The 27,642-nt window shown below is 41.6% G+C and overlaps 1 protein-coding gene across 2 annotated transcripts in view; it reads left to right on the top strand.

The window, feature by feature from the left end:
• Window positions 1-7,925: 7,925 nt before the first annotated feature.
• The window catches only part of IGSF3 (immunoglobulin superfamily member 3), a 123,032-nt gene continuing 103,315 nt past the window's right edge, over window positions 7,926-27,642 (top strand). For both annotated transcript variants that reach the window (XM_063126789.1, XM_063126788.1), the window contains exons 1-2: window positions 7,926-8,029; window positions 8,767-9,485. In XM_063126789.1, the coding sequence (XP_062982859.1) occupies window positions 9,413-9,485 (73 nt within the window). In that variant the 5' untranslated portion in view covers window positions 7,926-8,029; window positions 8,767-9,412. The remainder of the gene's footprint in view (window positions 8,030-8,766; window positions 9,486-27,642) is intronic.

Below are 27,642 nucleotides of genomic sequence, written 5' to 3'. Positions count from 1 at the left end.
TTCAGTTCAACTCAAATCATGTGTCCGCTGTGTAAAGAAGCCCATTATAATCCCAGAAAGAAACTAGAAGCAGAAAGCCCTGGTAAGGATGCAGGATTTCAGCCACATGTGAAGAACACCTTATTGTCTGCCTGCATATCCATTGTGCATGTTTATGGTCCTTTTTGTTCTCCTTTGGACAAGATTTCCATTTTCTGAAGGAAGCATTCTTTTCTCTGATAACTTCCTTGACACTGCTCATTAACTATGTTGGTGAACCTTTAACTTCAACCTGCAATATGGGACCACTATTTAAATGTTTCACCATCCATTTCTGTTTTTATTCTTCTCTCTCTTTTTCTATACTCCTATTTTCTCCTAAGCTCTCCATCTTACTTCTCTCTTCAGTGTGGCTTTTAGTTCTGGACAGGCTGCCTACATCTGCTGTAGAGTATTCCTGTGAGGAAGCACTAACTCCTATTCCACCCCTAGGGGATAAGATTTCTTACCTTGGTTGCTAGTATTTTCCCATTGAGATATCCTTCCTTTCTTCCAAACAGAATATAGTTCATAGCCCAAGAAGGGCACCGAATAAGGGAGGCATGATAATGAGGGGGACACATAAATATTGACAGACCTTCCTGTCAAGAAATGGTTAAAAGAAAATCTGCTACAGGATTAGCTCCCTACACTGTAGTTCCTGGTGACAGATGCCCTGAAAATCTGGAAACATGTTGATTTATCTTAAAATAGTTTCCTCCCCCTTCCCTATTTGATATGGTGGTTTGTAGAAAGAACTCCTCTGGCATCAACTATGCCACCGGGGAGTCATTTTGTGACTTCTACTACAGACTGACTTCCTGACCCATCCATGTACTGTAGGCATAAATAAATCAGACATTGTGACTAATTATAAATGCCAACTTTTCTCCTGTCACACTGATGATCCCACTGCATAGCTACAGTAATTGGTGTTTTTTTCAAATGCTGCCTTCAGCTGCCTTCATTTCTAAGAACTTGAGGAATGGCCATTAAAAAATAAAATCTCACTAGATGATACTAAAGAAAAAATGGTTAAGTTCTGAATTGGCTGTTCAGGGTTGTACAATTAATTTGTATACCGGCTATTGGGCGGTATAAAAATGTAATTAATAAATAAATACCCAGTTTTCAGGGGGAGAAACACCTTTTCTACAAGGGCAGACCCAGGAAAGGCAGGTTATGGGCTTGCGGGAGCTACTTTGGTTTTTACTAGAACCCCAAGCTCCATCAACTGGAGCTTGGGGTTCAGTAAAAACCATCAGATGCAAAATGGTGGCAGGGAACAGACCAAGTACCTACTGTAGCCCATGAGACAGACACCGGATGACCAGCTTATACAAATACAACTCTGCATTTGAACAGGGCTGCACAGGGCCAATACATGTAGGGCAGAAGTGCTGGGACTTTCCGATTTGCAACAATGATGAAGTCTAGCTTCCCTGTTCCCTCCAAGTTTAGCTGGAATCCTCACTGTAGCTGAAGGTGGGGGAAATGTGAGCTATACCTGTTGTAACGCAAAGTATTTTGGAGTGGCCTGGTTTTGAATGGATAATTAAGATCCATTAGCCTTACAAAAGACTTGCTCCACCTGGAGGTAAGAACTGATAGAAGTGGGTTGTTGATATGGAACAACATAGCTGCCTGCATTTTTGGACTGACCTTAGGGGCGTGGCTATGGGGATTGTCATGATGAGCACCTGCACTTAAAGATTTACCAATACACCACTGCATCTGAGTTACTGGCTAAGTTTGGACAACACACTAATCAACTGGGGGTGTAATAGGAACAGAATGGGAAACAACCATCGAGTAGTGTGTAGTCCGAACTCAGCCACTATCGTATCACCACTGCCTTTCCCTAGGTTGTGCTGCTGTTAATCGAATGTCTGTTCCTACTTTTCTTCTATAGCAATCACATGTTTCTATTACTGCTGTAGCTACTTTATTCTAATTTTGGTTACTCAGTGTAATTGTTCTTGATAAGATTGCTCTCCCTTTGTACCATTTTTTCACTTTCTAAAAAGCACACTGATAATGTCTGCCTCATAATTCCTTACAGCTAGTATGATTAGAGGTTGCTGCTTCTGACAAGGATATTTCCACCCGTCTTTTACAGGGGGTGCTTCTAGATGAGGCTTTTTATCCTGCCAACACTGCTTCATTCACAGAATTTTATGGGGATCCAAATGATGCCTTCCATTTGTAACACTCCCATGTTTTTCCACCTCATCTTCTATCTTTTTCTTACCATAGAAAATTCATTAAGGAGAAAAAGGCAGAATAGCTGCAGAATTCCTCCTGATTGGTAGCCCTCCAACTGGAAGCATCTTGGAAGTTATTCTCCAACCACATACATTCTACTTATATGTCTATTTCTTGTTCTTTGGACATGTAGATAGATCTTCCAGTGGCTAGTAAAACCAAATTACCAGTGGGAAAGTGCAAATCTTACATGGTGAAGACAAGTAGGATCCTAGCTGTTTTTACTAACACATCAAGGCCCTGGTTCCCACTGGAGTGCTATGGGAAAATGACTTGGTAGAAAGAGTAGCAGTAATCAGTTTTACATGTACAAAGTTGCCCTTTGGTTCTTGACAATATATTTCGTGAAAGACCTGATGTTCTTTAAACTGCCAACGAACAGAACCTATTAAAAGACTGAATATGAAAAGGTGTGTGCTTGTGTTGATGGTCAGAGTAATTTTGTATGTGGTATGATGCAGAAATTGATGGATGAGGCACACGATAATGAATGCTTTCAGAAAGAGGTGATGGGTGGGCACTAAGCAGAAAAAAGGGCATTTTTAATTCTAACACAGCTCCATTATGGAATGACTGTGAAGAGGTCAGTGAATTTGCTTATACCTCAATTACCCAGTCCATGCAATTGGGATAAATAACAGGCTTGTCTAAAAAACAATTCCTTTGAAAATCAGTAAATACTTCTAAAGAGGTATAAAGGTAAAATGAAGAGTGATGAGAACTAAGCTATTTTTATGTTATTACTGAGGTCAGGGAAGAGATTAAGAGGATCCAGACAGAGCACACAGGTGCCTATTAACAATCTTTACCAAACTGTGCTTATTATAATAATCTAATTTAACTGAAATGGGATTAATATTATAATGCTATAAAGCCATTTCCATGGTCTCTTTATGTATACTGTTGTTACTATGCATTAAAAAAAGAATGAACAATGCGAAAGCTAAGTGAGCCTTCGACTGTATTAAGCAGAACTTGCTAATTTTCTGCTCTTTATAACAATCCTATAATATATATTTCTATGGTTACTCTCTGCTAAAAATATCAAATGCTAATTTAAAATGGTATGGGAACATGCTACATAAATTATATACAATGCACTTGTTTCTTTCTGACTTTGTTACTTGTTTGTTCTTGAGCAGTGACACAAACATCTCTTTGGTGCTGTTTGCATATAACAGTGCAAGTTGTTGGTTCAATAATCCACAATTTGCAGCAGCAAATGCCAGGTGTATTCCACAGCATTTTTGAATATTCAGTCCCTAACTGGGCTGATTGGGGGTTCCTATGTAGCAACTCCTAATCAGCCCGATTGGGGGTTGAATATTCAAATTGGCTGTGGCATACGGCATGGCAAACTAACCCACAATCTGCCACCATTACGTGCGAAACAGGTCAATATCTCCTTTGTTTTTTCATGGGCTCAGCATCCTATCAACCAATTGACATTACTGTCTATGAGGAATGAAACGTTTATACAAAATTAAAGAAATAGAAGTTCTATAGTCAGTTTTACTTCTCTACCCAGACGTTGTGAGCCCTTTCCTCTCTCCAGTTTCAAGGCTACACTATTAGCAACCATAAAGAAATAGCATGCAGGAGTGTCTGAATAAAGCAGACTAAATCCAGAACGTTAAAGTCATAAACTGATAGTCCCCTGGCTAAACAGTCGGAAGTATAAACAGCAGAGCAAATCAGGCCAGGCTTCTAATAGAATGAAACCACTACTACTTTAAATGTAATGAACATGCTAGTATTTTTATACACATGAAACCCAGGCCTAAGAGGGAAACTTCTTTGGCTCAACTTGGCTGCTAGGAAACCTTTTCTCAATCCCAGTTGTGACCTTTGTCTGCAGTGCACCTAGACCTGTTAATTAGTTCTGGATCTTGAGTGACCCTTGCTATTACGCTTCCTAATTGCTTTAAAAAATTCAAGAACAAATCAACCCTTAGCCTGCATCTTTATTTGGTGTGATCCTCCGCCATCACTATTCCAGCAAAAACAACTGGGTGAAGGTTATCCCACCACTGAGAATCAACTACAGGTTTTTCTCCACGCAGTAAGACCAAAATACATTTCTCATGCAAAGGTATGCTAGAATAGCTCAGAGGGCAATTTTTCACTAGAAAAGTACTTCGGTAGAGCAGTGATTGGAAGCAAAGTGGGATGTAGGACGCATGAACTTTTCAGCTGAGAAATTCTACCACTAATCAGCTCTCCCCAATACTTATTTGGAAACTTGTGGATGGGAGAAGCAGCTTTTGAGAGCAAATGGAGCAGGTAAATGGTAGACCTGAGGGCAAGGGTTTAGTATTCCCCTCTCCACTGTTTCTCCATTTCCAATCACCTCTGTGATTGAATGCACCTCTGTGTGTAATGTGTAATTTGACTTACCTACATACACACAAACTAGATCCGAAAACTTCACACAAATGGGAGTTTAGATGGATAAGGCTGGAAGGAATTCCTTTACAGGTGAGGTAGAATAGATGAAGACGGAGATAGAAGAGAAACCCCTGGAGCTTGCCGAATTCTCCCCCAAGTGTCCACAGTGTTTATCAGGTCGATTGGAATGACTCAGATATTACAACAGGAAATCCTTTTCCTGCTCTTGGGTTCAAACTGCAAGCTTTCCCTTAAATAACTCTTACAAGGCTTCTCTCATTCTTTACTGTCCTTGGTTGGGGTCAATGTCAATGCCAAAAAACAAGGAAAGGCTAACACCAAGGTACAGAATTAAAAAATATGATTAAAAACACTTCAGATATAGATTCTTCATCTCCCACCATCCCATATTGCCACTCTTGGTATCTGTTTAACATGACAGCTACTGATGGAGGTGGGAGCCAAAATGTTTAGTTCCACATATAATTTGAAATTACTCTGTTATTAGCCTATTTTTAATGGACAGTATGCAAAATTGCCAAGGCTCTAGTGGGACCCACTATTAGCACAAGAGGAATATATTAATAATCACTGGAATATTTTTAAGAATAATTTTTATCCAGCAACTTGGTGCTCACCTCTCCTTGTTTTGATTGCACTGGAGCTGTTCCCCTTTTCCATAACCATTCCCCCAACTACTCTCCCATAAAACTTACCTTATTTTAAATATATTTATATACAATTAACCATATTTTTATATTTATATGCAATTTACCATATTCAAAGAAAGATTAAAATACATAACTACAAAAAAATTATATTAATAATTTATAAAACATTAAAACCAAGTACTCAAAACACCATAATTAATAGAGAAACTGGGTAGCACAATCAATCAGGGAAGGCCTAGGTAAAGAGACGGAACTATCGTTGGGGCCTAACGGATGCTACAGATAACAGGTCTCCCAAATATCAGAGGGGAGGGCATTCCATAAGGTGGGAACCACTCCAGAGAAGGCCCACTCCTGGGTTGCCACAAGATGGAAACCTGCAAGCCTGGTACAATCAGCAAGGCCTCCCTCCAATGATCATAATGATTGTACAGGCCTATATTGGGAAAGGCAGTCCCAGGCTATTCAGGGCTTGAACTTGGCTCAGTAGCTAAGACATAGCCAGAACAGTTGCTTCAACACTGGTGTAATATGTAGTAGGCCTGGCGCCCCACTCAGCATTCTAGCCACTGCTTTCTGCGCCAGCTGCAGCTTCAGAAAGAACCAAGCACAAAGGTAGCCCCATATAAAGTGCATTGCACTAACTTAAATGTGAGGTTATCAATGCATGGACAGGGTATCCCTGCCCAAGAAAGGGCATGGCTGAGATACCAACCAGAACTGGTAACAAAAGTCACTTGGGCATCTAATGACAATAATAAATCCAGGAAGACCCCCAAGCTACATGCGTGCACTTCCTAAGGGAGTTCAATCCCATGTAGAACAGGCAAACTCCCCAATTCCTGAACCCAGGAACTGCCCACCCACACAGTCTCTTTCTTGCCTGGCTTCAGTCTCAGTTTATTGACCCTTATCCAGCAGGATCAATAGAGTCACATTTCCTCTGTGTTTCTCCCGCAAGAAGGGTCATGACAATCAGTGTCCTCCAAGAACATCTGAAACAGCCCAGCCACATTCCAAATGTATGTTTATGTAAATGCATGCTGTGCATGAGGTGGACTCTGAAGCTTGGGACTAGATATGTAACTCAGGGACAGGCTGTCTCATGGGAATACATAGCTGGAATCCGAGTTCTGTGCCTCAGTGCTCAATCCAGCCTTTCCACATCTGATCCATTGCATCATCCACTTAGCAAATTCATGGAACATATAGATTGGCTCACTTCCTTCTTCTTTGCCTATTTGCTAAGTCAAGAAAAAGCCTGTTTTATTTGCATCACCAGCAGTGAACTTACAGTTTAATCCTTCCCACACTATCTATATCTTATGAATTCTTTGTTATAGCATCATGACTAAAAATGACTCAAAAGATTTTGTTACAAAACTGCTGAGTCAGCATATTGGATTACAACACAGTTATTCATCCATGCTACTCAGAAGCACCCGCTTTCCCGTCTTAGCATAGCTTGTCCCACAGGCAGAAACAGGTCACTAGACTTCTGCCCTGCACTAGATCCTGCTGCAACTTGTTTTTCATGTGTCATATTCACGATCATCTTTGCTCTTGCAGCATGTATGCAGCAGTCCGTTCAAGCAGCATTGCTGTTAAAATAGGGATCAAGGAATGGAATTTGCTCCACTATTTTAGTCCCAGTTTAAAGAGCATTACTGACTTTTATAGTCCAGGTTGGTTTTTATGGTTTTATACCTGTGTTTCAAAACAACTACTGATGCCTTTGGCTTTTTAATGTTATTGAGTGGGTGGAAACTTCTGGCAGGGTTTATATTCCATGGCTGAAACCACCAAACCACTTAGCTTAGAGTAACTCCCACTGGGGCTAACTCCAGAATTAAGCAGTTTAAGTAATTGTGGCGATCCCATTTTATGTTTGTTGTCAGACCTGTGGAAACTATTTGTTCCTATCACCATCAGGATCCCTTAGCCTTCATCTAAAGTTGTGGCATTGTGACATCACATGCTTCAATGCCACACTTTAAAGCACTCCAGGAGTCACAAGGCTTTAGCCCAACAGCAGCACAGTTTTGTTTTGTTTTGAAATGATCACCATGTTTGGTTCCTCAAATTTGTCCTACTGTGACCAATTTCGAAGCAGCACAAAAAAAGAAAAAGCAGCCCAGACAAATCCTTTACTGGTCTAACTTGACAAACATGCAGTGATTGCGTTTATAGCAATGGTTAATGATTGAAAGGAAGCTCACACCGGAGGCTTATCCTTTTCTAGCTTTGCTGCTTTTCGCTGCCGGTTGGAAGCAACGGATCACAGCAGCCTGGATTGAAATATGAGTCCACTCCAGGTTCAACGGCACAACCCCGAAGCCTCTTTTGCACCGCGCCTGCTTTAGAGGGAAGACCCGCTTTCTTTCCCAAAAGGGGTTGCTTTACACCGGCCGCCGGCAGGGAAGGCGGAGGACAGGAGCAGAGAGAAAGGAACCGGGAGCGACGCAGCCAGAGAGGAATACAGAGAGAGGCGCTGGCTGGCGGAGGGAAGGGGAGAAAGAGCAGGACGAGGAGGGATTGAGGGGGAAGAAGGCGGAGCTACCCGGCCGGGAGGAAACGCTTGGCACCCCCTGCAGCAGCCGCTTTTGAACAGAGAATGAAGCCCGAGCGAAGACGCCGAAGAGGCGGCGGCGGAGACGGGCTGGAGGAACAGCCACGAGAGCGGCCAGGTAGGTTGAGGTAACGCCGCGCGCTCTGCTCGCCTCGCGGGGCGCAGGCAGGAGAAGGCGGCGGCGGCAGCAGCTGCGGAGAAGAGTCCGGGCTGCCGGGGTTGAGGGGCGAAAGGTGAGAGGAAGCCGGGGCACGTGGAGTGGCGACCCTGAGCCTGGACGAGGGAGTGGCTGGGGCGGGTGAGCGGGCAGGACCAGAGCTCCGCGGGGTCGGAGTATCAGCGAGGGCGCGCGCGGTATTCCCTACCAAGGTCCCCCGGGGGCGCGACGGGTTGGCTTTGTGGGGAGCCTCTCCCGGAGTGCGCCTTGCTTGCAACCGACCCGAGGGGCGAAGGGTAGGTGGAGAAACTCGGGCGGGTGAGTGCCGCCCTTTCGGTCTACAGCGGTTCCGGGCTGGCTCGAGCTGCGTGCGGCGAAGCTCCCTTCTTGCAGAGGGCGCCCTGCTCAACCCGTTTTCTCTAGTTTGGAAAATGAAAGGGGGAGGCGGCGGCGAGGCGGCTCTCCCTTGTGTGAGGAGGGCTGAAACAATAGCGGGCTGGTCTCTCCTCCCTGCGCAGATGGGGGCTCTTGGAGGGGCCGTGGCTCGGTTGAACTGAATTATCCCCAGCTCTGCCCGACCCGTCTCCTCAAGAGCCTCCCGCATTTCATGCTTGGCGGGCGGTGTGTGCGCGCAGTTCAACAGCAACAATTTCATGCCCTGCCTCTGCTGTATAAGTTTCCCTGTCTCTCTTTTCTAGGGCGAAGCGAACGTGAATTGTAAACACCTGAGCAAGGAACCAAACTGAGCGGAACCGGCTGCTGACAGAATATCCCTGCGGAAAGCCAGCAGAAGAGACAGACGACCCCCTATCTCCACCCCAGAACACTTCCAAGCCCTAGATGTAGTCGCTGCAAGGCAGGAACGGTTTGGAGCCCTGCTTTGCCTTTCATCCAGGAAAGCTAATTGCCCAGATTGATAAGTGCGGGGCACGTATTGTGCTTTTTTCTTTTCTTTTGTTTTAAAGTCCGGAGGGGATTCTGTCTGATGACCAAGTAGGTGAACGGATTTTCTACTTCCCAGGAGGGCTGTTCAAGGCAAGGGACAGTCGGCTCCAACTGTGCTGTAGGAGTGGGAGAAATCAAAGTAGATGCTGCAAAACACAATGTGTCAGGCTTTGGAAAGGCAACGGTTTGGAATAATCATTTAGCATCTGAGGACACTTTTACGCCTCCCACCAAGTCTGTCCTTCACTTCTCCCCCCCCCCTTTGGTTTTGTTCCCAATTCCTTTTCCCCTTGAGTTTTCTACTCTACCAAAATAATCTTTTCTGGAAATATAAAGCCAGTTGGCGTTTGGCAGCTGAAGATAAAAGAATAAGCAAGAGAAAAAGTGGGGAAGAGAGTGATGCCCTTTTATCTTCTGTCTCCTACAAAGATGAGGTGCCTTCTGCAGGAGCTGACATCTCTTCTGCTGCTAGGTAAGATGCTGCCTATCTCCGTCAACCGTAGTCGCTTGCAAGTTTTAGCTCACCATTAGCATCTTATTTCCAGCAGTGCTTTCTTACAGCAAGACTGGCTTTTATCACATTCAATTTTCTGAACAATTCTGTCTGGTGTATTATACTATGATGCTCCTGCTAATGATGAGATTGGAGGAAGGAAGAAGGGAAATCCTTAAGACAGTGAACTTTTCAGCATTAACTGGCTTAATTATATTCTAGCTGGTGCCTTGTGCAGTGATTTGTGAGTCTTTCTGAAGAAGGATGCAAGTTAGGGCAGCCTTTCCCAACCTGATGGCCTCTAGACGTTCTGGAGTACAACTCCTATCAGCCCCAGCGAGCATGGCTAATAGGCTGGGATGATGGAGGTTGTAGTCCAAAACATTTGAAAGGCATCAATTGCATCTAGTCTGTTTCTGTTGGGCCTTAAAAAGGATTATGTCTGTGAATCTAGTTTTGAGATATCACAAGCAGACTTTAATTCAGTCCGCAGTGCTTTTATGGTGTAGGATATATTTGAGCTTTGAAAGCAAGCACAAAGCAGTCGGTAACAAAAGACAGGATGCTGAAAAATGATGTGCTGCTGATGTCGTTGCAATTGGATTATATGTATATATTTTGCAAGAAAACAACAAAGAATCTTGTAGCACTGTAAAGACTTTACAGATTTATGGTGTTATAAGCTTTTTGAGCTCTACTTCACAAAAACTTCTGCTACAATAAATCTATTGATCCACAAAGTGCCACAAGCTTCCTACAGTGCAAACCTATAATATCTACTCAGAAGTAAGTTCCCTTGAGTTCAGTGGAGTTTGCTCCTAGGGAAATGTGTATAGGATTGCAGCCTTAATCTTTTTTAAAGAAAAATAGCAAGCACGGCTACCCTTTGGGAATGTTTTTGTAACAGTAGAGGAAGAAATTTGGCTAAATTCCAACTTGGGGAACTAGATGTGTGCTCACTCGGTACAGTATTCTTCGCAGCCTGCCATCAAGTAATTTGTAGTGTTGCTTGTATGTGTTTTTAAACATCTGTTGTTCATATCCCAGAAGTGACTACCAGTGGATGAAGTGAAACTCTGGTTTTGTAAAGCATATTGGGGAATTTTCTGGATGAGAGATGCTACAACACTGCAGTTATCCTTGTACATGTTTAAGAAGGGCTGAATACAAGACAGTGAAAGCATCCCATGTGTCTTGAACAAGGTTCATATTGTTAGCCTGGCAATTATAGGCTTTGTCTTGTTGAATAAAATGGGGGTTTAGGAAAATAGGGCTTTATTTATTTATTGCATTTCTATACCGCCCCATAGTCGAAGCTCTCTGGGCGGTTCACAAAATTAAGACAATTCAAAACAAAACAACAGTATAAAACCATAATATAAAATACAATATAAAAGCAGAAGCAAGACAAAACCAGCATCATATGGTTAGAGGGGTGGGATGGACTTGGTGAAGATAAGCGAAAATGTTTGTACTTTTTTGCCAAGAGGTTCTTCCCCCCCCCCCCCTTCACCCCTCAAATGGAAATGAATAACTTAACAAAAACGACCTTCTGAATTCTTGGAGAAAAGTGAACCTGTCAACCAGTGTGCCTTTTGCCATGTTGGTTATGAGAGAGCCTTGCAATTAGCCATTTTTCTGCTCATCAGAGGTGAGCAGCTTTCCAGACCTGCCATACAAGCCACCCTATGTCATGTGAATGCACACAGCTGGGTAGGGTCATAAAGTGTTTTGTGAATGGGTAACGCCTTTGCTTATTGCAATGCTGCTTAAAGGTGAATAGTATTTTGAGCAAAACATCTCAGAAAACTCCTCTGCTTAATCCACAATTTCTTTGACCTTATTTACCAAAAAGGAGGTATAACAAACAAACAAACCCTAAATGTTCCCATGTCAGGCATGTTTGCTTGGAAATAAGTTTCACCGATTTCACTGGGACTTGCTCCCACGTAAGTATGCATAGGATTGCAGCCTAAGGCCTAATCTGTCAAGCGAATCCATTGTATTCTGCCGGCTGACATGGATGAACTGGAATTGCTTATTCAGTAAACACAACAAGCTTGAGCACTAAATCCTCTTGGCTTAAGCACAATATTATTGTGAGTAACGTATTTCTAATATGGTGTGAACGCTTCCCTGTTCTCCTCTTAATGGCAGTACTGCAGCACAACAGTAGAGGGCTCTGTGTTACCAGAGGTGGTGCCGTCTGTGATGATATAAAACCAAGGGTATTAGAATGGTTTTAAATAAATAAATAAACAAACAAAACACTTGCCCACTGTCCTGAATAGGTGCTAACCTTTTAATTGTCTTTCTTTATCTACTTCACTGCTGCCACCCCCTTATTCTTTAATCTTATGTCAGACTGCATAGTTGTGTCAAGCAGTTCTGTGCAAATGTCAGATTTCCACCCCCTTGACCAAGAAGAATGAATGTACTAGTAATCTATGTAGGTTAGATTTGAGATTCTCTCTCTCTCTCTCACACACACACACACACCTATTGCTTCAGACACTTTTGCTAGGTGTGCTAAGCTGACGTGTTAAATTACAAACAGACCTGACAATGCCTCAAAGGTCTTGTTATGTTTGGTAGCCCCAGGGTACTTGAAAGTTGTTCAGGGTGGTGGATCTGCAGGCTGAACTTGATTTGATTTGCTAAAGAAAGAGAGGAGAGAGTAATGTGAGGTCAAAAGCTTTATCTTGTTCTATAACTCGAATTTTCTGACCGAATGGTTTGGAAAGCCCTTGTTGCAGGTGCTAATTATATAGCATGGAACGTACGACAAGTGACTTTAGATCCCATTATAATTCATGCTCCTTTACCATTTCATAAGCATATTAGAATCTGCAGAAGAGAAATTGCGAATTCTGAATGCGACGGAGGATGAAACAACTCCGGTGTAATCATGGGAGAAGTCGGGTGGGTGGGGGGGAACCCACCCCGTGGAGCAATGGATTGAAAAGTCTCATCTGGCATGTGGGTGTCGTACAGAGGGTACTGCTGAGTTCTTTTTCCTTGCACAGCAGTGCTTCAGTTTCAAGGCTTTAAGCAAGTGGCACTTCATCATGCTGAGTATATAATGGGGCGAAATAGGGTAAAGTATTGTAAATAACCTTCGCACAGTAATGCGATTGCTAATGCCTCTGTCAGGCACTGCTAGGCCTATGTGTACTTCTAAGATTTACTTGCTTCCTCCAAACATGCAAAGTCTGATACTAATATCTGGAGTGTAATATATAGGAAACAAAACATAATAGGCTTAGGGAAAGTTATAGAACTCATTTCCTCCTGGCTGGCTTATGAATAGTTTTCCTCTTTCTTTTATAATAGCTAGATTCCCACCAGTGACTGAACACTGAAGAACTGTAAATTGTAATATGAACTAAAGGGATTCTGTGAATTTCTATGTAAGGCCTCTCTCTTTCTCTCCCTGTTCTCTTACATTATAATGGTTGGCTTGTTTTTGCAATCTTTAGGTAGGCATAGAATGGGGAGGATGTAATAATAGCAGCTTCACTGTGCCTTGACAGCCAGTGTGGTCCAGTTCATGCTACTGGATTTGGAACGTAGACACCTGGATTCAAGTGTTGCCTTTTACTGAGGGCATGTCTACACCATGCCTATATCCTTGGGTAATCCTTGGATCATCCCTGTGTGTCCATATGATGCACAGGGGATCCCGGGGGCAACCTGGGACTAGTGAGGACTTATCCATGGATATCAGGAACCGCAGAAAAGCCAACTTTTTCACGGTTCCAGGACCATCCCGCAGAGCACGGCTGTGTGGCCGTTGCTCCCAGGCTGTCCTGTCGTCCCCATGAGTAGCAGGGACAGTAAAATGAGCACAGAGCTGCACAGTGGCAGTCCATGCCCATCAGGGGTGGGGAGCGCTGTCAGTTTTATTCCCCCTTACTTTTAACGCTGGAGCATGAATGCGCTCCTCTCGCTTCCGGAATTTCGCGTGGCTGTCTAGACCCCCAGGGAGGGTTGCGGAAGCCGGTAAGTCTGCCATCTTCCCCCTACACCCTTGTGGTGTAGACATGCCCTGAGTCAGACAGTTGCTCCATCTATTGTCCACTAGGACTGGTAGCAGCTTTCCAAAGTAGATAAGATGGCGAAGAGTCCATAGTGGATCTTGTGTTTCTTGAAATTTTGGCAAATATTTCGGCACCCAGACAGCTTCAGTTATTAGACAGTATAGAAATGCAATTAATAAATAAATAAAATAAATCCACCAGCCTGCACACTGTCTTGTTTTAATTGGATTTTACTGTTTTAAAATTTCATACTGTTTTTAACATATTAATAGTTTAATTTGTTTTAGAATTAAATATTTATTGTTCTATTTTATATGTATGATTTTATCTGTACGCTGCACTGAGGTCCTTGTGATATAGGGTGGAATATAAATGTTTTAATAAAATAAATAAATACTATTTGGGAATCCATGTGTGTACACAAACTGTGCACTTCAGTTTTCCAAGAGTACAAATAGTAGCTGTGTGGAGGTGTGTGTGTGGATGATTTTCAGAGGAAGGGTTACACTACCAACCCCCTTTGATGCTAGTTGCCCAAATTTAAAGAGACAGAAGATGCAGCAATGGATCTCTGACTTGTCTGGTTTGGTGCTCAGGTAAAATACTCTTTCCTAACCCTGCTACATGAAATTCCTTAACTGGGGGTGCAGATCCTCAGACCCAGGAGCCAAATCTGGCCCTTTGGGGTTCCCAGAATTCCAGCCCCTCTCCCTGATCATTCTGTGGTTTCCTGGCTTTTGTGCAGCTTTTCTGCCTCATGAACTACTTATAAGGCTTAGTTACTGGCAGTAAGAACTATGCTAAAATATTGGGGGGGGGTTGGCCCCACCCCTTTGCCTTCAGCCCCGCCCACCACTGGAATCAGGCCCCTGAGAGTTTGTCCCAAATGGAATTTAGTCATTGGGCTGAAAGGTTCAACACCCCTGCTTTAGCCAGAGATATGATTGCTTGAGCTCTGCTGCTGAGTGTTGTCCTTCCTCAATTAAAATATTAATGTTACTTCATAGGGTACTTGTAAGACTAAGTACTCTGTTGCCCTAAAGGTGTTCCAAGAATGATTGGTCATAATAATCCTATATATCAGTGAATTACTTAGTTTGGCCTTATGTAGTATATGGAAGTCTTTGCTGGTGTTTCTTTACATCAGTCTACACACTGTTAGCACAGCTGTTAAAGTAGTACAGCCATCTGCTTCAGCCACTCTGCTCTACAGTTTGATTTCACCTATGCCTGGCTCTTGAAAGAGCTTATGTTCCTTGTTATGAGCATGGAACTTAACCTATGAAAAATGCATGGCTTCTTTAGTGGGCATTAAACTGGACTAAAGTGGCACTACCTGATGCTGGAAGCAAGCAGTTCTCTACATGCAAAGATGTCATTTAGAAACAGTGAGAAATTCCTGCTTCTAGCCAGCAGAAGGTTTTCTCGTATTTTTGCTAATGCTTTAGTCTAGAAAATCAGATTTGTGAGCATACTATCTAGAAAGCGTGTCCTTTGTCCAGGATCCTCTCACCACTGGCTGCGTTGACTCCGTGGTAAGAATAGACCCTTCTGCACATGTTCAAATATGTTCCGTTTACATATTCCAGGATGGTAACAGAGCATCAAACTTGGATTCTGGGAACTGAACCCTACTAAGTCCTTGCCATTCTTCAGGGATATGGAAATCTTGGCTGTTCCAAACTAAAAAAAAGTTTGTTTCAATATTCACCTGCTATTTGCTATTGGTGTCACTACTGAAGCCCATTCCAGTGGCATATCTAGATCAGTAGACTGTGATACTTTTTGCTCCCTGTGAGGCTATTCCTAACTTGATTCATTTGCTTCATGGCTATATCTGAGAGCAAATCACACAGGTTAATTCTGGATATTTCAGTCTTTGTTTCTTAATTGCTGGTGTTCTCTGGGGATGACAGACATGTTTTTCAATCTTTCCCTTTATTATACAACAATATTTTGGGCCAAAGGTCCAGGGAAGTAGTGGTTAGAAGTTAGTTTAGAAAGCAAGAGAATACGTTTTGTGTGTGTAAAGCTGATGAATGATCAAAACTAGGAAGCTTGCGGAGCAAGACTTTTAGAAGCTGTTTTCTTTTGACCGCCCTTGGCCTGTACTGCAGTATCTGCACAAACAGTTGCCAGGAAAGGGTGTAACAGAAGGTTACTCAGCCTAACAATAAGCTTATGAAGCACAACTCATTTTGACATGCCTTCTATGGTGCAATACAAACTCTGATGTTACCCAGTCTTTATGCTTCAGACCTCTTTCTCCTGTTCCTTGTGCCAGACGTCTGCATTCTCTAGAAGGATAAAACTTCCCAGACACCACTGCTTTGTCATGATTGACCTGCCTGTTTGTATCAAGGGCGTATAGGGCCTCAAGCAATTCTCTGGCATGAATTGTAATAGTATGACTGCCTTTTCCTTTTAAATTGTTTAACACACTCTTGTTAAAGTAACCTGTTGTGTGTGTGTGTTCTGACTATGTTTGTATTGGCATCTGTTCCCTTTTGTGTCCCCATACTGGTGCTCTTAAATACTTTCTGGGTAAGTGTTCTGGAGAGGTTTTATCAGCTGTTGGTTATCCAACGTATGAAGGCAGCATAGATATTTCTACAGGCAAACTTGAGTTTAGGGCTATTCTGAAGGGGAATGCAAGTTCACAGATGCTTTCTCTTTTTGGCACAGCTGACTATTTGCTCTTGCTTCTGGCCTTACTCTGGCAAAACATTCTGCCTTCATTAATGCAAGAATAAGTGTCTTTCAGATAAATGCCTTTGGGAAGTTTGTGATGATTCCATGGAATAGATTTTTGTTTGTCTAGTAACTATTCATGTTTACATTTGTATAATCAAGTAACTTTAACATTAGCACAGTAGGAGTTTTAAGAGATCTGTCATCTTTCCCCTCCACTCCCCCCTTTAATATATATATATATATATATATATATATATATATATATATATAGGCCAAACTGAGCAAATGAATATCTAGTAAATTAGAATGTGGTTACAAGTCCAAGCAGTACACACACTGCTATGCACTGTACTGTAGCCTTGCAATCTCAAATTTTTGAGTCTGGACATGAATTGACACTGGATTCAAGCAAGCCAACTTTGGCTGAATTCAGACAAACGGAAGCTTACTCAGCCTCACAACAGGATAAAATAATCCCAGAAAGGTGGTAATAGATGGTGGATCTTGTGATCTAGACGGAAGAAAAGAGACCTAGGTTGCAGTCTTATACCCAATTTCCTGGAAGTAAGTCCCATTGAATTATATTGGGCGTGTTTTTGAACAGACATGCATAGCATGCTGTCGACCACCAGAGAAGCAACTAGATAGCACAAAGAATTTAGGATGAAGTCTGCGTAAGAGACAGGAGGTGTGAATGGCAAAGATGTGGGAGTGATCAGGAGAGGAAGCCAAGATGTGGCTCGACAGCAATCCTTAGAAAGAAGATATACAACTAGGGATGTGGGAGAATTTAGTTTGGTCTGCATTTTGAAGCAAGCCAATACAATTTGTATGTCTCAGACGAATATGGAGATTGGGACAGTGTTATCTTTAGGACTGCACACTTCTCCAAATTTTGCAATGCACTTCAAGGCTCAATAATTGCCCACAAAAATGTGTATATTAGTAAACATTCTGTATGAAAATTAATGGTTTGTGTGTGTGTGGTTTAAAAAAAAGATGCAAACTGTTGTGGGATTTGGGCAGAACAAACTTGTGATTGGATAATGCAAAACTAACAGAGATCAGATATAGACTGACTCATCCATACCTACTTGCATCCATTCTGCTAACAGGGAAGATACTACAGAAGGTTGAAGTACTTGTATCCATCTCAGAGCCAATATTTTATCCAGAGTTATGATTTCATCTGTGCAGCTGAGGCAGTACTTTGTTCCATTGCTTGGTTCCATAACTGCATCAGTGTCAGTGACTTCTGTGTAGGTTTGTTCATATGCGTGCTTTTGTGTTAAACCTTTACCATGCTTTTTTGTGTTTCTGTTCTTGTGCAAAGCGGGGTCATAAAAATTACTTATGGCCTTATTAGAATAATTCCTCTGAGTGGGAAAAACACACACCTTTGAATAGACAGTAAAAAGCCTTACAACTCCCAGCATCTTTAGCCAACCGTGCTGGATGGGGCATGCTGGGAATTGTAGGAGTTCTTTCTGTTTCAACAAGTATAGTATTGCACCTTTAAAGAAATGCTTCTCTGCACTACATAATGCAATGCAAGTAAACAGAAGACTAATGTAGGGTTGCCATACGCCCCGGAAAACCGGGTATGTCACGGTTTCCAAGCATTTCCAAAATGTCCCAGCCGTTCAGTCAAGAATCCCAGATTCCTGGTCCAGCCGGCCAGAGAAATTCCAACCTCTGAAATGGTGCCTTGAGCCTGCTCAGTGGAGTGGCGGCAGCAGCCGCATCAATCTGGCGCCTTTTCCAGAGTGCCGCAGCACCTCCACAGACTCAGCTCAGTCAATCACCGCGATTTCCCTTACTGCACCTGCGCCTGCATAGAAGAGGACCAACAGCAAGGAAAAGCATACGTGCTCTCCTCAGGCTGCCTGAGTCCCATGCAATGCAAAATCATTTGGTGAGCTTAGCTGGTTGTGGTTACAGCTTTAGGGTAAGTGCCAGGCAGAGCTGCTGGGTTATTTGTGGGAGAAGAAAGAGAGTTTTGTGGGGGTGAGTGGGAGGTGAAGGAGAGGGGGGAGAAATAAAAGAAACCCCCCCCCCAAAAAAAATTGTCCTGGTTTTGTGGATTCAGAATATGGCAACCCTGGATTAATGACTACTTTTCTCTTGGGTTAAGCTTTCCTAAGGTTAGAAAGATACATTTACTTGCATACAGATCCATATACAATAGAATGTGAAAGAAGGCAGAATATAAAAAAGGCTGCATGGATTTGAGAGGCTTTTCTACGTAACATGTTTTTCTGTCGAAATATTTTGGATTCTGATTCTACATAGATATACAGTATATTTAATGGGCATATATTGTTTACAAAGAAGGGTGAATGGTCTGAGGCATGTGCAAGTAGGACTACCATGATAAACTGCCATGCCATGACTCCAGGTGCTATAGATAACTAACTACTCATTTGATTTGAGGCGGTGGTAGGGGGAGCAAGGGGCTGTGGAATGCTGTAATTTTCTCCTTTTTCTTGTAGTCTGTTGCCGCATATTGATGCTCTCTTGTGCTGGAGCACTGTGTGGGTAGTGAATGCTCGTATTCTGTTTGTTCCTGCAGAGCTTGCTCCTGTTCCCTCCTACTGCCACCACTTCTCTCTGTTTCTACTCCCACTTGCACCTTGCTTATATCCTACACAGGCCTGCATCACATAGTGCAAATACATTCCCAATATCTTTGAAAGAAGGAGATATACAAGAGATGTTACATAGACATTTCAGTGAACTTTACATTTAAGAAGTGTTTCAGGAGGTCCTCTACTCTAGATGTCGAACACTAAGGCAGGCTGATGTTCAGTCTCACATTGAAAACCTGTAAGGTGAGAGACTCATTATATATATTTCATTATATAATATTTCAATAGAAACCTGGGGTTCCACACTTCAAGATACTGAATGCCCAGATCTGTTGTGGCTTAGAGACTGCTATATGTGCATTCCAGTAGCCAGAACTAGTTCTAGTGCTGTTGAATGGAGGGATAAGTACTTCTGGTGCAAATATGTTTTGGTAGGACCAAATGGAAAGTAGATGCTAGGTCTTGAGCAGTTAAGCTGTTCCTGTCCTAAAGCTTCCTCAAAGGCTTTGTCTTGTTAAAAAATAATCTCCTCCTTGCCTGTGAAAATCCTCTTTGCAGGTACTCCCAACTACTCATCCGCAGGTAGATGTTTCTGTGTCTACTATAGTCATGTATCAGGACACGTAGTCATGTATTAGGACATGCTGGTATCTTGGTTCCTCTGCACTTGCACTTCTTTCAGTTGTCCCATTTCAGAAGGCATAAAGTTAAAGAAATGACCACATTTTTACTGGCTCATAGGGGAAATGGACTCAAAAGTTATGAAGTTCACCCCACCCTGCATGCATGCACACATCTCTATCTGGGATCATCCATACAGTTGGTCTACAGATCAATTTATGCAATTGAGACCTTGGTGTGCCACAAACAAGAGAGTGCAGAAATGAGTAAGGAGACCCTTTTTCTTTCTCCTCTATTTGCATTACTTTCTTTTTTTATCCTGGGATATGTGTGTGAGCCCAAAGAGAACTCCACTTTCTCTCTTCTGCTCATATCTTGCCTCTGTGTAATGGAGATCTACTCTGGATTGTTTACACAATGTGTTTTCTTGGGATGGAATATGAGTGAACACAGAGTCCCTGATCCTTAACCCTTTCACCTCAAAATTAATCCTTGGATTATACATGGAGTACATGATCAAATTAAATGGGAAATGAGACCAGAATAAATGGTTATGTAAATGAGTCTTGCATTTTGTACTACATCTAGCTCACTTTTGGAACTTAATAAAATGTACTAGCAGGGAAATATGACATACTCTTCTGGGATCTGTGGATTCAACATAACTGCTTACATGTGGTTGTGTACAATTTACAGAATCCATTTTTCCTTAGGACCATATGCATTTTTTCCTTAGCCAGAAAAACAGAGATGAACTGACTACCTTTATACTGTATTTCATATGGAAAATGATAAAACTAAAAGTATTTTGCTTTGTTACCACTTTGTCATCACTTCTGCTGAGATAAAGTTGACGGAATTGATAAATGAAGGATGGTGGATCCTAAATCAAGCAGATGGTGATGGCTTATGAGTTTAGTTCACTTTGCCTAAAGTACAGCAAGGGGATTAAGGTGTACATTTAAGGACAAAGCAGATGTTCTGTAAATACATAGCATGCAGCTACATATCTGGTTTTGCTTAGTTAGCTTAGAGGTATGTGTGGGGTGGAATGATCCTTTTTAGAAATGCTATATATGCAGAGAGGGTAGGCTGATATCTTTACTCTCCACTGCAGTCAGCGTCTAAATAATTATCCCCCTGGCTTATAGTTTGAACATAGAGGAGGAAAGAGCCCCATTGGTGTCAATGGAAGGTTTTTTCCTCTGCATTGTGCTCACATTGAAGGGGGGTGGAGCTATTTAAATTTTGATTGTGCTGGGGAATAAAGACATGTGCCTCTCCTCCCTTTGTGTAGCATTTCTAATGAGGATCACCCCTACAGAAACACACACTTCTGGAATTAAATAAAGCAATATGTAGCTGTATGCTGCTTATTTACAGAAAGTTTGCTTTGTCCCTCAATGTACTCTTTAATCCTCTTGCTGTACTTTGGGCAGATTGAACTAAAGTAATAAGGCATCACCTTCTTGTGATTAAGTGGTAGTTATCAGGAGTACAGATAAGTTTAGAGATGTGAAATTTCTGGAAATTTTGAAGCTATGGGGAAAAAACTGGGTTTTTTTCCTGAGGAAAATGGAAATTTGGGGGGAAATTGAAAAAAAAATGTAATAATAGCACTTTTTTTACAAATTAAAAGTCACTTTGTTACCTTAGGAACATAAAATGTAATTATGTACAAGTTGGTTTCATATAAAATTATCACATTTGGTATATTAAAAGTACAGTGTATTCAAGCACTTATTACAAATTGAGTTTACTTTTTTAATTTTTTTACTTTTTTTGAAACAAATGGAGCTAAAAGCTCCTGAACTGTAAGGAACACCTGAACTGTAAGGAACCTCCTTGGTTTTGCCAGTTTATGCAGATCAGGCAAAAAACATTTTTAAAAAACAAGAAACCATCAACATTAGCAAAGAAAAATATTTTTGTCTCCGCTAGTCCTCCGCAGTGTCAAGCAGATGTAAATCCCCCATTCCCATAAAAAGAACTGAGAAAAAGGGGCAACTGAGATTCAATGAATATGCATGAAATTTAATCATACTTATTTTCTGAGCTATAGCTATCATCAGTTTCAGTCTCTGCTTCAATGTCAGTGCCTCCTAGAGGCAGAAATGCATCTTGCTCTCGCATTTGAGAGTTGTAGTCTCAGATTGCAATCTAGGACTTCCTTGTCCTCAGTGCACAGAAATTGTAATAATCTGATACTGTAAGTTTTTAGAAATCATTTGCAGAAGTAAATATATGAACACCTTGTTTTAAACATTTTAATTCATCATGCTAAAATAAAACATCCCATAATCTATTTTTCTTCATTCCCCTCCGCCCCATTTTTCCAATTTTTCGGGAGAAAAATGGAAAAAAACTGTTTATTTCTGATTTCACCCCAAGTTTTTTTCTGGGCCTTCACATCTCTAGATAAGGTTGTAGTCTGAAGATCAGTGCCTCGAATGCAGTGGGGGGATGGACTGGGGGAGAAATTACAAGGAAGGCTTCTTTAGAGTCTGAACTTCGGGAAAGAAATCCTGGATGCTGCCCTATAGATCTCTGGTGGGAATTGAGAAATTTACTCCAGCATACACCATAGAGTCAAGATGGAAGCATCTTATCTCAGGACTTGGCACAAGAGGAATGGGGAGTGATCAGATTTCTGCAAGTGGATGCAAGACTTCTGAGTGTTGCCACATTCAAGAAAAGGAAGGCCTCTTTAACTGTAGGTTCCACATAAGATTCCTGTCAAATGGAAGCAATAGTCATCTTGCTGAGATATAAGGGCTGTTTACTTGAGCCCTCTCCACACATCATCCAATGTGTGAAAGGAATAATGGAGCTATGCATCTGATCCTCCTCCAGTGTCACTGCCCTCCTCTCTTGCCTCTGGCATTACGCACTGTTTGAAAGGTGAGCATATGCATGTCTAGCTGTATGCATGATGTTTCCCTACACCATTGGGAACTCAGGTTAGTCAGGATGCCAGATTGGTTGGAGACCCAGACTCCCCTTTAATGTCATGATCTAGATGAAGATGTTGCGAGTCCAGTAAGGAATAAGTAGCCATGTTGACCCCTGCACACATTGAATGTATTCATTAAGGAGGCTCAAGTGAGCAGCCCAATACTGAAGCAGATGACAAAACTGATGTGAATGCTCAGCTAAGGCTATTGAATGAGTGGTGTGATTATAAGGGAGTGCACAACTCGTAGTACTCTTTAAGTGAAGAAGCACTTTGAGGAGCTTGATTTTTAAAATCAAAGATGAAAGCTGGTCAGAGTTATAAAGGAGCTAGTAACATGTGGCCAACAGAAAGTCATGAAGACTTGTGACGGGTGAGATTGTGCAAAAGCTATTTGCGCTTGGTTCATAGAATTGCTTTGATAATTTAAAAAAATTGGAATGCTGAAGCACTGTGCAAACTGCAAAACATTTTCTTGAAGAAATCTATATAGTGAGTGAGCATCATTTCTGTGTTGACTTTGCTTCAGTTCTCTGAACAATTTCAGATATGTAAGAGACTGAAACCTGTTGCAACAAGAAGTTCATGCTGCAAACATACAGCCTGTCAAACACTTCTGCATTTGCTGAAACGATCAGTGGCCTCCTAGTGGTGCAGCAAGGTCATTTTAGACCCTGGACTTAATGGTCTTATAGGGGACCCCCTTTGAGACAGCGATGTGGACTTTTTCAGTTGTGAAGAACACAGCTAACATTAATCTTTTCTCAGCCCGCCCCCACACCCTGCCGTTCCATGCTTTACAACTGCTCCTATGTTTCTTACATGTTAGGGAAAACCAAACATGCAAACCTTTTGCCAATCCTGATAAATGAAAGAAATACTCTTCCACACCTGTAGTTTTACATTTTAAACTCCCATAAATCATGGCATCATTATGACGACAGGAATAAAATTGAGTCTGTCTGCTACCCTGATACTAAACACAATGACTAGGGAATAAGGACCATTTTGTTGTAGAAAAGGGTAATACATTTCAAAGGTAAAAATCATAAAATGAGCATCCATCCCCTGACTATCATTTTTTTTTAACAGAAGAAGAAAGGATGGTGTAGAGAGTGCAGTGGGCCCCAAGCTTGCCCATTCTGCTCCAGGTGCTAATGCTGGGTCCATTTGCCACTGCCGTATCACTGCCAGACTGTGGGTGGTCATTTGGGGGTCCCCTGGGCTGTGGTGCCCTGAACCTCTGCCAGAGGTCCAGCCCTAATTCTATCACTAGTGCCCACAAACTAATATCAGTAACAACATACTGGACAAAGATCATATGAATCTTTAGAAGAGCCTTGCTAGATTAGATATGGATCTTGTAGCTGCACATTCCAGAAATTAATTCCAGAAATTTAATTAGGGTTGCATCAGGACTGAATTTGGGGGGGCATGTGTTATGTGCCTGAAAATAATTCAAGTTCCTGCTCTTATTATGCCCGTCTTATAAGGAGCTGCCATAGAATTGGTTGTTCTGAAGATAATTGAAGGAGAAGTCACAAAGAAATGTGGTTTATCTGAAGTGTTGAAGGGTGTGTTTCTATTCAAAGTGAAATAGTGTTTTGCAGATGCCCACTTAATTTGTGTAGGAAAAAAAGATGAGCCCACATGTTTTAAGGGTTTTTTTAGTGAGGTTGTTATCGGCGAGCCAGTCAATAGCTGATGTGATTCCTTGAAATGTAAAGCTTACGTTACAACGCTGGATTATTACTTTGATGTTCATCTTGTTGACATTTTGAAAGAAATAGATGTGTTCACCCACCAAAGTATTATTTAAAGGAACAAGCAGACAAATACAAAGTGTTCTAGTCCGTGCTAGTGACATCCACAAGCTGTGTGAAAACTAAGGTTTGGATTCTCATGAAGTGGCATCTAACACATTGCAGGATTTGTACTTGCATATGGAGAAAGGCTCTCCTTACCAAGAGGAAAGAAGCATATTAACCCTACCTGGATGGGAAAATGAAATTGAACTTGAAAATACAATGAATCAAGGTATCAAAAATAAGAGAAGTTATAGAAAGCTGATTGGTTTCATAAAGCTTTCCCAGCTGATAACAGAGATCTAATTTCATGGCTTGGCTCTTTTATGTGCAAAATATTGATAACTCTCACCATTACAGGACATTCAACAGAGCATACATTGAGCAAATTGAATAATTAAGAACAGACTGACTATTTCATGTCTTCCATGATTTATTTAGGAAAGATATTGCAACTGCAATATCTACCCTAGATAAAATAAAAATGAGGATATAATTGACCAGGTTGTTCTTTCATCAAACATGGGGTGGGGTGGGGTGGGGTGGGGGGAAATATTCCTTTGAAAAATAACCGTCTCACATCAGCGTTGTAGGGCCAGGTAATGACACTGATGAAACTTAGTTCAGTGTGTTTTCATGCAACCTATAGACATAGCTTGCTTAATAAATAAAAATACATGGTTTATTTCTTTAAATATTAAAGATCCTTTGATTTTAAAGCATTATATAGCAAATCATTGTAAATAATCTCATATAACTAAAAAACATATTGCATTTTTCCATAAATATTTAATTTCCAGTAAGCAACTAGGTTACCAAGATTAGAGATTTGAATTGCTAGGATGTGAGTGGACTCGAAGACACTTGTAGGGATTTGCACCCTTGGTAAGAATTAATTTTCATCCTTGGTTGAAGTTGTGGTTCAATATTGGCTTTAAAAGAATACTACTCCTTCTTGCATCTTGGTGGTAGTTGAAGACCTTCCTGTTAACACGCTCAAGCTGTTTATGTATGGATCTAGAATAATCTGGTGCTGATGCTAAGCTTGACTCTTACTTTCCTTTGGGTTAGCGAGGCAGGGAGTGGTGTTTATGCGTTACTGTGCAACAAACTTGTAGAAATTCCATAGAGAGATGTTGCTAAAAGCATCTGAATGGTATTGATGTAATGGATTTGAGCTTTGGAAATCAATTTGGAGGGAAGTGTAAACCAGAACGCTGCTTTTGATTTCCAAATACTAAATAATTTCTGAAGCACCTAAAGAAAAGAAAAGAACAAAGTGCTATACAATGTGAAACAGACTTTATTAAAAAAAAAAACCTGCCTGGAGGCTTACACTTGAATGGGTCTTTTCACATGCTTGCACTGACCTGTATTTTCTATTTGTGTTGGCAGGTCCATGTTTTGTAGATAATATGGCCAATGCAAATATACGCTTCTATACGAGTCCTCTAAACTGTTTCTGGAAGATGTGCACCTATTAATCTCTGCATGGACAGTTCATGGTAGGGGCCAATGAATTTGGTCTGCATGGCCAACATTTCATGGCTTGACAGACCAAAAGGAAAACTTAACTTGAATGGGTATAGAATGGATTTTCGGTGTCTACTTCTATTAAGGAGAAGAGTCCTGGGAGGAGAAAGTGGATACAGTTTGTTGGGTAGCGTGGAAGCAGTACAGATATGCTAGGTGAAGGGAGAGTTAACATGGTATTAGTCAGTTCTGTATATGTGGCAATGCCACATATTGCTATTACAGTGGCACATTACCATTACAGTGATAATGTGAAGGGGAAAGGCTTATGCTTTCCAGAAAATGAGCTATAAACCTCAAATGTGTTCACTATCCATCAGCAAAGAGAGGGCTACCAGGCAGCTATGAGGTGTCTCAGAAATCTGTAAATAAATCTACCCATCTTCTAAGTAATTCAGGTGTTCTATCCACATGATTAATGATTGTGCAAGGGGGAGAGGGGGGCACACCCACTGGCTCTGCCCCCATGCATTAGGCAAGCACATTTGTAGAGGGGACCCTGCCCTTCATATGTAGGTTCCTTCCAAGATGTGGAATCCTGATTGTGTGAGGGTGCACGTCAGAAGGAGAGCTTACAAACAGAGCAGGAGTGCCTCCCCAATGTGGGGACAACATGGGGTGGCATATTTACTTTTTGTGTGCATAAGCTGTCCTTCTACACACATGCCTCCCTAGTGTGTGGACAGCAGGGAATGGAACCAGTGTGCACAGCTCCGACCTCCCCCTCACACCATAGCTAATCTTGTAATGAGAGCACACCTGAACATGGCTAGCAACTGCCTGACTACAATGCTGAATTACCTCCTTTCCCTGGTTCTTTGTGGGGATAGAAAAGGATAGTCACAGAGTAAATGTTACATGCCCTTACTTCCCAAGAGTAGGGTTGAACACAAGCCTGGGGTTGCATCAGGCTTCCAGGCCTGTGAAAAATAGAACGTAGCAGTATAATAAATGGTAGACCAATAGCTCTTGGTGGTCTTCATAAAGAGCAAGAGTTCTTTGTGGATTGCCACAAACTTCCAAATAAAAGAGAAGGGCATGCTGGTACCTGCATCCATGTTATCTTTAGATTTATTTTTAGATTTTAAGCTTCCTCACAGAAGCCTGTTATGAGGTGAGTAGTGTCATTTTTAAAATGTCACAAGTTTTAACCTTTTCAGATTTTAAGGATGGGGTGTTTCAGGAAAGAGCCAGTGTAGTGTAGTGGCTAAAATGTTGGCCTGAGAGTCGGGAGATCCGGGTTTTAGTCCCCACTCGTTCATGGAAACCCCTGGGTGACTTTGGGCCAGTCCCAGACTTTCAGCCCAACCCACCTCACGTTGTTGTGAGGATAAAATGGAGAGGAGGATTGGAGGGGGGAAAAGCAGGATATAAATGTAATATATTTAAAACAAGGTTTAAGTCTTCACTCATAGTCTGTTTCTATTTAATAACTATGTGAGCCCAAAGCCTTTTGGGAAAGAAATCTTTGAAATGATCATTGCTTGAAAAGCACAACTGAAATTGTTCATGTCTTAGGAATAACAAGCAGAAATAATAGGGTGCAGAAAAGAATGGTTGGTACTTGTAGCTCCCAGTGGTTTAGCACTGAAGGCTATCCAGTTGAAATGCAAACAATAATACTAACTTTAGTAGATTGCCCTTATAACCTGAAATTGAATATCTGTCGTTAAACACATTTTTATATGGTAGTGAATTTTGAAATGTTCAATTTTGTTGTGAATTTTTTGTTATATTTTATATATTATTTTAATGCTATAGTACTGATATCCGGTATAGCAGCTCTTTCCGGATTTCTTATTTTTCTTTGGCTTGAATTGGTCAGGAAAATCATTTCTTCTTTTTGACCTTGGTCACTGTTAAATGAGTAGGTCCAATGGATTCTTTATTAGGTTTCCTTCA

Source organism: Elgaria multicarinata, chromosome 5 (assembly GCF_023053635.1).
Source record: "Elgaria multicarinata webbii isolate HBS135686 ecotype San Diego chromosome 5, rElgMul1.1.pri, whole genome shotgun sequence".
In the NCBI taxonomy this organism is placed as follows: Eukaryota; Metazoa; Chordata; class Lepidosauria; order Squamata; family Anguidae; genus Elgaria; species Elgaria multicarinata.
Note: the sequence above shows the minus strand (reverse complement) of the source record. Positions and strands in the feature narration are given on the sequence as shown.